Source organism: Hibiscus syriacus, unplaced genomic scaffold (genome assembly GCF_006381635.1).
Source record: "Hibiscus syriacus cultivar Baekdansim isolate YM2019G1 unplaced genomic scaffold, ASM638163v2 tig00110499_pilon, whole genome shotgun sequence".
NCBI classification, from domain to species: Eukaryota; Viridiplantae; Streptophyta; class Magnoliopsida; order Malvales; family Malvaceae; genus Hibiscus; species Hibiscus syriacus.
The window spans coordinates 512,644-523,315 of record NW_024062761.1 but is presented as its reverse complement, the minus strand read 5'-3'; the positions used below and the strand labels follow the sequence as shown (position 1 = coordinate 523,315).

At 31.8% G+C, this 10,672-nt stretch overlaps 1 protein-coding gene across 1 annotated transcript; it reads right to left on the bottom strand.

Annotated features, from left to right (window-relative positions):
- Window positions 1-777: 777 nt before the first annotated feature.
- LOC120129402 (S-adenosyl-L-methionine:benzoic acid/salicylic acid carboxyl methyltransferase 3-like) lies at window positions 778-2,807 on the bottom strand. Its single transcript, XM_039146911.1, has 4 exons — window positions 2,605-2,807; window positions 2,106-2,513; window positions 1,778-2,026; window positions 778-1,383 (listed from the first exon to the last, which is right to left on the bottom strand). Exons 1-4 carry the CDS (start codon window positions 2,677-2,679, stop codon window positions 1,009-1,011), a joined length of 1,107 nt encoding a protein of 368 aa, XP_039002842.1. The 5' UTR covers window positions 2,680-2,807; the 3' UTR covers window positions 778-1,008.
- Window positions 2,808-10,672: the final 7,865 nt, after the last annotated feature.

The following is a 10,672-nucleotide window of genomic DNA, read 5'->3' as shown; positions in this document are numbered from 1 at the left end:
CAAAGTGGAGAGACTAGCGGCTATGAGTAGGGGTGTTTGAATACAGCTACCCAAGACTTTCAGTTCACAAAAATTAGGCCCGTGTCCCGTCCTGTAGGAGGTGGGTATTGTAATTCAATACCTGTAAAACTTGATATCCGCATTTTTGGGTCACAAGTACCCAATTAATATTTATTTTTATTTTTTAATGTATATTTATTTTAAAAAATCGACATAAAAACTTAAAATTTATAACTTAAAATTTTATAATACATAATATAAATATAAAATATATAAATCTATATTTTATAATCTAAAAATAAAATACAAAAAATAAAAAAAATTACAAAATTACAACTAAATTTAAAATAAATTGATATTAAAACAAATAATTTAAGATATCATTTAAATGTTAGGGTGAAATAAATTTAAAAAAATACATATTAAGAATGTTAGGGTAAAATAATTTTGAAATTAGAAATAAAAAGTCTAAATAATAATAATAATAATAATAATAATAATAATAATAAATAAATAAATAAAAAAAGGAATTGAATCGGTGGGAATCCAATTAAGGGCAATTTTGGGACTCGGGTCCGACCCAGAAACTCGCCAAAAGCAACGGACTGGGAACCAAATCTGTAAAATCAGATATTTACCTCTAAAATACCCGATATTTTTATATCAAATCTACGGATCCACAAATTGGATACTTCAAAACAGTTACTTTTGAACATCCTAGCTAGTAGTCGTTTGAAGGATTAGAGATTATTTTTCTTTGAGTTGATAAACAAAATGTAAAAACCAAATCAAACTTTCTAAATGAAATTAAATCAAATGTCATATGTGGCCCGTTACACTGGTGGCTTTTATTGCCAAATTCCAATAATTTGCAACTGTTATTCAGTTGTAGATCAGGTCCTCCAGTATTATTTCTTATTTATCCGGCAATCCTAATATCTTATTTATCCAACAATTCAAACCTTATAAGGTGAACCGTTATTCAGTTGTTGTTCAGGTCCTCCCGTATTATTTCTTTGCCATTGAAACCACAATGTTAACCCTGTTTTGATGCATTTTCTTTGGAGGATTGTCTGCATTTTCAGCAACCCTAATGAATAACTCGTCAATGATAGCATCTCCAAAATGACTGCAGATCATGGGCTCCAAAACAGCTCTCATAGTATTTGCATAGATTTTCCCTATTTGCACATTAATGTTGAAACCCAAGTCTTTGTTACGTTGCTGCTCATCTCTATTTAAAGAATTGACGTCTACTTCGAAAACTCGTAGCTCCTCAATTTCAAACGATCCTTCTCTCTCAACAATCTCAGCCACTTCTTCTTTGCATGGTGAGTATAGAGGAAGATTGAATGAATCCACATCAGCCTCTTTTACAACTCCCTACAATTCTTAACAGAGTTTATTACAATAGAATAAATGCATATGGACCTGGGCGGGACTGGTCGCCCCCTAAAAATCTATAATTACTATATATTTTAGATTTTTTTATATATTTTGTATTGAAAATCTATTTCGTTTCCCTAAAATTTTATAAGTTTAAGTTCGCCGCCTAACTTAAAATCTTGCATCCGTTCCTGACTGTAACAAACAGTTAATGCTCTAAAATATGTTTCTTTTTATCCAAAAATAAAACATTAAGGGGTCAAAATGCTCTAAAAAAAAGAGTCAAAGTGAATATTTGGTCAAACATTATCATGTTTTTAGCATTATGCCTAAATAATTTTTAGCCCACATTCTTTGGAATTTAAATAGATTAATCTATAAGGAAACAAACCTGTGCAATCAAGTCAAGAAGGGATATGGCAACAAGCTCCAAACCATAATTTTCGTCGGTGGGATTTGGATTTGTCCTAGCTGCAAAGGATAGCACCATACGACCTTTTGGTATTATTTCTTCAGAGCGCATGCTTAAAAAACTTGAGAAGTCTTTCCGAAATTGCTCGGTATAGGCTCTGACAACATTGGGAGGGCTTGATGTTGACATGCATATGTTCCCCTTGTTGTTCTCCACTCCAACTGGGACCTAACCACAACAGTGATCATAACATCAAAACAGCTGTATTTAAGATAACTGCTTGCACATTTTCAGTAAAATGACTAACCATTGAGAGCCACTGCAGCGCATAGGAAGAATGCACGAAGTGGAGGCTTCTGGTCGGAAATAGCCTGTGATAAAAAGAACCTGCAACTACCCCTATATAACACCTTTCCTTCACCATATCCCCTTTCTCTTTCTTCATCCTCTCAATGAAACCAGGAATCGACTTAAACACAAAGTTGAAGTCATTCTCCGGAAGATCATTTAGAATCACTTCAAATTCAGGTAATTTCAACTGTTGTCGCTTACATATCTCATGGATTGTGTCTATAACTTTAGATATAGTCATGAAAGTGTTAGGACCTGAAGAGCAACCCAAGTCTGCCACCTTCATGCAAGCTGGGCCCATTTCCTTGAACATAACTGAGACGGATTCTTCAATGATTGGCATTACCTTTAATATCACTGCGTTCTAAAAGCATAAACAAATGTTAAGCATGATATTTCTTGAAGAAAATAAGATATATAATGGATAAATTAATGAATAATATTGAAACACAGACTTGAATAATAGAATTATTGGCATAGCTAATTTCATGATCCCCTTCGTTCATGCGAATAACCTTTGTTTCCGCCATTTTGCTTAATCAGCTTCTTTTCAAGATCGATATAATGTGGATTTCCCTTTGTGCTCTGCTCTAAATATATGTTCAAAGACTACGGCTCTTCTACACGTATTTCTTCGAATATAGGTATCCGATAACGACCAGCAAGCCTTCTCTTTTAAATAATATTGAGGAAGGGCTTCCATTCGCTAATAAAGCCAACGGATGAAAGATATTTCTAATTTTTTTTATTCCTGCATCTAGAGAAACACCGAACATTGGCCTTCTAAGCCCCGTGTTAGTTCGGAATGAAGAAAAGTTGAGATGAAACAAACAAAATTAGTTTTTGGTCAATGTATGAAAAAAAAATTTAAGACTAATATTAAACGTAATGAATATAATTTTTTTAAGTACAGATAATAATTAAATTAAATAAACTTTATTCGAATTTGATTACCCAAATCGATTTATATAATTTGAGATTCGAGATAGACCCGAACATGTTTGATCAATTTTGATTTGAAACCTGAATTAAACCAAAATGGACCCGAATTTTAGTTAAATCGATACAGACTCGTATCAAATTTAACCTGAATTGAAAGCAACTTGACCAAAAGCTACCCAAAGTTAATTTGCTCAAATATGATTGTACCAAATATCGACTCGATCTTAAATAGATAATTGAGTCAAAGTAAACAAATAATCTATTTTTATTATTATCTTTTTTCAGCAATGTTATAAATAGTAAAATGGCAGAGTCTACTTGTTAGAAACTCGACATAAAAAAACCAACAAAAGCGATATCAACATAAAATACGACATGCACAGGAGATGAAATTTAACGTGGTTCACCCTTGCCTACCACCACGGGCGAGATGAGCAACAATCCACTATAAACGTAGACAGCACGAAGAGTACGAATATTTGATATCACATGTATCTCAAAACCTTACATATCCCAAAACACTCTTCCAATATTTCTACAAAATTATCTCTGTAACATAAACCCCAAAAATTGTAGAGATAAAAAAAATTACATCTCTCTAAAATCATTCTAGTTTAATTTAGTTTAAAAGAAAAATTAAAATCCCATATGGATTATGATTTAAAAAAAAATAAACATTTTAAGTATAATTGTATTAGAGTTAAAATTAACCTTTTATTTTGGATTACTCACAGAGAGATCTTTAACTTTTTTTTAATATTTTTGAATAAAAAAAATTATTTTGTAGTGTGTCCCGATGTGTCACATTAATGGTGTATTTTGATGTGCGACGTTCACTCTAAAATTTTTCTTATGTAAAAATTATTTAGTTTTCTATTTTAAATTTTCAAATTTTATTAATTTTAATAATAAAGTTTTAATTTAATATTCATTATAGATTTTGTTGACTAATTATAAAAAATATTAAACTAATATCTAAATAAATTAAATAATAATTTATTAATTTAACATTTTATTTTAAATTACAATAGATAATTATATAAATTTATTAAATTTGGTTGGGCCTAAAGTGCCACATTGAACTACCGAGGCAACCGATGATTTCAAAAACTGTCCATTTTCATTTCAAAACACCCTGAATGGTACCAAATGATACATACATAACAATTATAAAACACTTTTATAGATCGGATCTCAATGACACAATTTAAAATCAAAATAATACAACTCAAGGTTATAAAATCTAAATCAATAATAAGGGTCCTATGAATAGACATGCCCACTAAAGCTACAACAGTGCTCCTCAAACAGCTCAAGTTAATAATCTGCTTATAAACCCCAACAATATAATTGCTAATCTAAAGTAACATTATGAGTTTTATAAACACAAGCATGCCAAAGACATGTTACTAAGCAGTAGGTACATGCATGATCTTAATCAAGTGCTACCTACTCAAGATTTAACTATTCTATCGTTGAAGAATAAGTCTCATGCTTCCCTTAATCCTCTGCCAGGAGCCTTTCCATGAGTACACCTTTAATGGTTCTCTAACTACAATGAATATAATTGCTATGGATTATCTGAATACGACCTTGACACTTTCGTGTATTATATGAATGCAATATTGACATTGTTTTGCATTATCTGAATGCGACACTGACACTGTTGTGCATTATCTGAAAATAGCATACTACTATTATATGGTCTCACATAGCAATCAGATACACCATGGAGGAGGAACCTAGTCATTACATAACAATCGGTACAATTCTCACTCAATTAAAGCATTGATTTCTGACACAGTCGTCAAGCCAAGCTTTAAAGATTATGCTATATTGGATTGATGCAACTTAACATGCATATCTGAGGCCCCAAAGGCCACACAATAGTGACAATGTAACTAAGGTAGCCTAACTACACACTAGTGTAGCTCCATACACTAGAGTGAGATAAACACCTCACTAGCTCATATATCACTCGTTCTCTCATCTAGAACGTTACACAAAGGTTTATTAGCCTGATACTTCTGTAAGTCTATTAAGTTGTTCTATACTGGTCATTTAACACTAAAGGGTAGGAGACCTATACGCGTTTCATGTTACACCCAATTTTTTATGCTTAATTTTAAAAGTTTAATTAATATATTTTAGGGACCAAATTGTCAGACCTCGAAGATTTTAGGATTATTTTAAAAATTCTTAAAAGTTTAAGGACCTAAACTGCGATTTGGACCTCTTCTATCAGCTAAGAAAAAAAGAAAAAGTGTTGTTATACAAATTTGAAACAGAGGCATAGTGTATGGCCTAACATATTTTTACCATCAAAGCTAGCTACTATTTGAGTTTATTTTTTAAAAAAAGTATCTCTTAAATAGTTTCAAGCCCAATTTTTAAACCCCAAAATAAAACTCCTCATTCGAATAGAACAAAAAAAAACCCTAACTATTTTAAAACCTATCCGCAACCCCATCATCGATTAAACCCGCCTTCGGTTAGTGGTGTTATGCACCTCCCCCGCCATCATTCTTGTCATTTCATTGCGGCCAAAACCTAAGTTCCCCTTCACCAAAAACCGATGTCGTTCATCGTTGAGAGCCCTCGAAAGTTTTTCTGAGTTCAAAGCCATCACTATCGATTTTTTGTCGATCCAGTGCCTTCCAACCACTGGGGAGCGACATTGTTATAATCATCATTTTCCTCTCCGGTTCCGCGTTGTTGGGTACCTACGATGTTATTATCATCAACGTTGTGGAGAAACGTGGTGTTTTCTATACTTGACCATTTGAAGGAATTGATTTTCGTTGTTCTCTGGTGCTTTTCATTATAAAACAAGTCATACACAAGAATCGCGAGCCGATGATCTACAGACCTGGAGTTTTAGGTCCTCGTCTAACCACCGAAGCTATCGCACGCGTTGCCCCAATGCGTGGGCATTATCTGTAAGTTAGGAAGTTAGCTAACTATTCAGATCGAGATGAGCCATTTGGAGCCAAACAGAGTCGTTTGAAGTTGAGTCGAGTCGCTTAGAGCCGAGCCAAGCTATCATTGACAGTTGACCGGACGTTTACTTCTTTCAGAACCACCTATCCTAATGTTTTTAACATTTAAGTCTATTTTTTAAACTCGGTAAGCTATTTTCAACATTTTATTTTCTAATTCGATCTAATTTTCACAGTTAAGGCCCGTTTCTGATATAATTCATTTTCCCATATATATGAGATATTATTAGATGTTGAATTCAAGTTCAACGGCTTTCAAATGGAGTCAAAATATAGACCAATATGGCTCAAAAATCAAGGTTACACTCTACTACATTTTTTAAAGCTTTATTAAACATGTTGGTATTTGATAATGCATTGATGAATATGACTGGTAATTTATGCATCTTCGATTACGGATGGGCTCAACATGAATGGGTAAAAAGTCATAAATTGGTTAAGACTCATTTGAATTGTTCAAGAAAACGGAAAGACCGACAAGAAATAAATTTAAGATTAGTGATTAATCGGTAAAAAATTAACCATAGGACATTTAAATTCTCAATATCACCTTTAAAAGTTTTAAGGTAAAAAAAGTTGAATAGGAAAATGAAAAAATATCCTTATGATACAAATAAGACATGATTTACCTCTCATAATGTAAATGAAATGGAAATTTATGCTAGAACTAATAGAAACTCTAAATTATATGTTTTTGTTCTTGATCTATTTGAAAAAGACTTGGATAACTCGCATAATTGGAATAGAAGATTGATAAGAAATAATTCAAGTTCATTGGTTATAAGATAAAGCATTTATCCTGTAATTCTTAGATTATGATATTACTCGTTAAATAGTTTCTAATACTGGAAATATAAGGATTAGAAATTACAAAGTTAGCTTAGTGAGATTAAAATGACTTATAATGGTCCTAAAAGTTTAAATATCCTTGAAAAAGCCATTTTTGATATGATGAACTATTGATTCACCTATTAAATCCCCGATCTATTTAGAAAATCCTAATAATTGTTTTACAATGAGATGAGAAAGGACGTAGAATTTATGATTATGGAATAAACACTTGATGACTAAAATACTAGAAATGATGCATACGACTGAATTGAATAAAATAACCAAAATATCCTTGAGGTTTAAAATGACCAAAAAACCCTTAAACCCTAAAAGGGACTGAAATACCTTGAACTCCAAATTGACCAAAGTAACCTAGAGTATTGAAATGAAAAAAATACCATCATAACATAGAAATAAATGGATGACATTAGATAAACCTTGGAAATACCAATAAACCTAAGTGTTGTATTGTCTCTTAAGGTTTGGAGCACGACCTAGGCACATCGATTATTTAGGATACTATTACAATAAAGAAATAAATTAAACACCACCAAAATACATGTTCATCTTCTGAAGAATTGTTCAATATTGATTATAAAAGAGATCCGTTCAATTAATGCATTCAATATTAAGAAGAGAATATCTTTGAAGTGTTTCAGCCTGAATGATGGAATCACACTTATTATATCTGAATCTTAAATAATTATGATGTAAAGGTTCTTGAATACCTTCCCGATGCACTCTAAAGCATGTAACACCCCAAGACCGATACGAGTGACTTGAACTGATCTGATGTGTCACATTAGGGTTACTAGAGTGACCCACAATAAAACCTATAAAAATAAAATTTTTGTTAAACCATTTGAAATCATAATATGATAATAAATAAAATAAAAGTTCAGAACACATTCAAATATTAAAACATAATTTAATAATACACAGTGTCGTAAAAGTGATAGACTCCATATGAAAACAAATATGACATAAATGCCCCCTAATTACACATATGACGTACTCTACAACCAACGCCGAAAGAACTCCCACAATGATAACGATCCTGTACATGCTCTATTACTTTAATGTAAAATGGTGAGTAATAGAGTGAGCTTTAGGAAATCTCAATAATGCAAAACTATCGAATGAATGCTCGAGGACAAGCAAATATATGGTGCAACATGAAGATTTCCTTAGTTATACATGTATATACTTGTCATAGAGATGAGTTGTGGTTGTCACTAATTAAGTCACAGGTAAGCTTACAGTTTAGAAGAAATCTACAGGGAGGCATATTCATATGATGGAGTTGGGGAGTCTAGTGTGTTCCAACAAAACCAAAAATAGTTGTACATTTCAATAAAATATATTTTACAACAAAACATAGTAATAACCTCCACCCAAGCACTCCATATGCAATTCCCTAGAACTACATCCATAAGGACTTACCCTAGACCCATTAGGCATAGGAGCCACCTAAGGGAACACCTTGGGTCTATAAGGACTTAGCCTAGCTAAAGCGTAGGAGCCACCTGAGGGGAGTGACCCCAGGTCCATAAAGACTTACTCTAAGCACAAAGTAGATGAACCACCAAATGAGAGTGTCATATTGTTTATAAGGTCTTATTGAGCCTAAAAGCTCACCCACACATTTGGTCCATTAGAAATTACCAGCTTAATCGGAGCTGAAATTGTAGAACTCCATAATAGATCCAAGATAGTACCCCAATATAAAATAGGTTAAACAATAATATCAGAATTAAGATCCAGATGTATCTAGTATCAGATGCCAAAGACCAAAAACCAGAGATCAGAATCCATAGATCAGAATTCAAATATCATAAACATGTTTTTATTTCAATTATCAAAGTATACTTTTAAAATCAGAGAAAATATTTATGGGACTGAGGAACACACTAGGGGATTCAGATATCTATCCAATACGCTTGGTAGTTATAAGGAAGGAAAGCATGAAACTTCTGTGAATTGATTGGATTTCAGAAATAATATCCTTTTCAGAAGGGTTTGACTATTAATAAATCAAATCAGACATTTAAAAATTTGTACTTCGAAACCGTTTATGATTTAAGGTGCATTAGGAAGACATTCAAGAACCTTAAAATAGAATTATTTAAGAATCAAATGTAACAAAACAAAATCAGGGCATTTAAGTCATTACGATTCCTGAATAATTCTTAGTAACTTGCTCCAATAAGGGTAAAATGATGATTTATAACATTTAGAATTTATATCGAATTATCACAATTTTACGTTAGATCAAATTAAACAGATCTCAACACTGTGATACTCACATATCATTTTGAATGATGCCCTTTAGAAAATTCACTTCTTAATACAAACTGCACTAGTTAAATTGATTGTTGGGACAGCCGGTACACCCCATGTTGCAGCGAAAAAATAATCCGACAGTCTCACCAGTGATCCAAGTACGAAAAATTGAAATCGAGATGAACAGACATAAAATTTCACCTTAGGTTTCTTTACAAACAAGAAGATAACAGTAGTCACAGATGACTTGAATTGCAAGCCTCTATGAAAACTTCTTGACCTCTACTCAGTTCACTCAATTGAGAGTAGTTGAGAGCATTTTCTTTTTCTCAAGACTGTTTTGTGAAATTTCGTTCAAAATTATTAAGCAGCTGCTAGACCAACATTTTCTATTTATAAAGTGTTGCACTAACCCTTAAGGTTTGATTTCAAATTTAATAAAAGGAATGCAATTACCCTAATTATATTCTTTAAAATAAATTCAGAGTTTTCATGTATATTAAAATTACAAACATATATGTCAAATATTAATATTAATTACACATCTTATCCATGTAAAATAAATTTGTACATGTGTAACATATTTATAAATTGCTCTTTTCAACCCTGGGGTGTGACCCTATAGGTTTCTATAACATTAGTAGTAATTATTGGAACCATTCAAATATTACAAACAATGAGCGACAACTAGCAATATATCATTATCACCTAAGTTATATGAAGTCATGATTAAACATAACATCTTCACGACTAACACTTTTTATGTATTTTATCCTTTTGTCCTTTATATCTAGAATAGACACAAGTCTTGGAATAGTCGCATTTGTATCACCCATATATTATTTCTTTATATCTAGAGTAGACAATATTGAACAAATAATTTATGATATCTCATATCAATTTATTCGAGCATGCCCATGCATTTCTAGTCTCACTCAATCAAGTGGCCTATGATATATGGCCTATTATGTAGAAAGAAAAAAATCCTATATTGATCATTCACACCTTACTACATGTATTGTAATATGTTCAATATCAATCTTCATAGTGCAACCGGTTACGGAGCATGTTTAACTATATCAAATCATACAACAATATATGTTGAAATAGTAATGATCTTAAGTCTGAGGACTTGGATAACTCGTATAATGGGACTAAAAGACTGATAAGAAATGATTCAATTTCATTGGTCATAAGATAAAGCATTTAACCCTAGAATTCTTATATTATGATACTACTCGTTAAATAGTTTTTAATACAAAAAATGTGAGGATAAAAAATTACAAAGCTACATTGGTGAGATTAAAATGACTTGTATTGGCCTTAAAAGTGTAAATAACCTTGAAAAAGCCATTTTTTTATATGATAAACTACTGATTCACCTATTAAATACTCGATATGTTTAGAAAATCTAATAACTGTTTACTCAGAGATGGGAAAGGTCTTAGAATTTTTGATTCTAGAATAT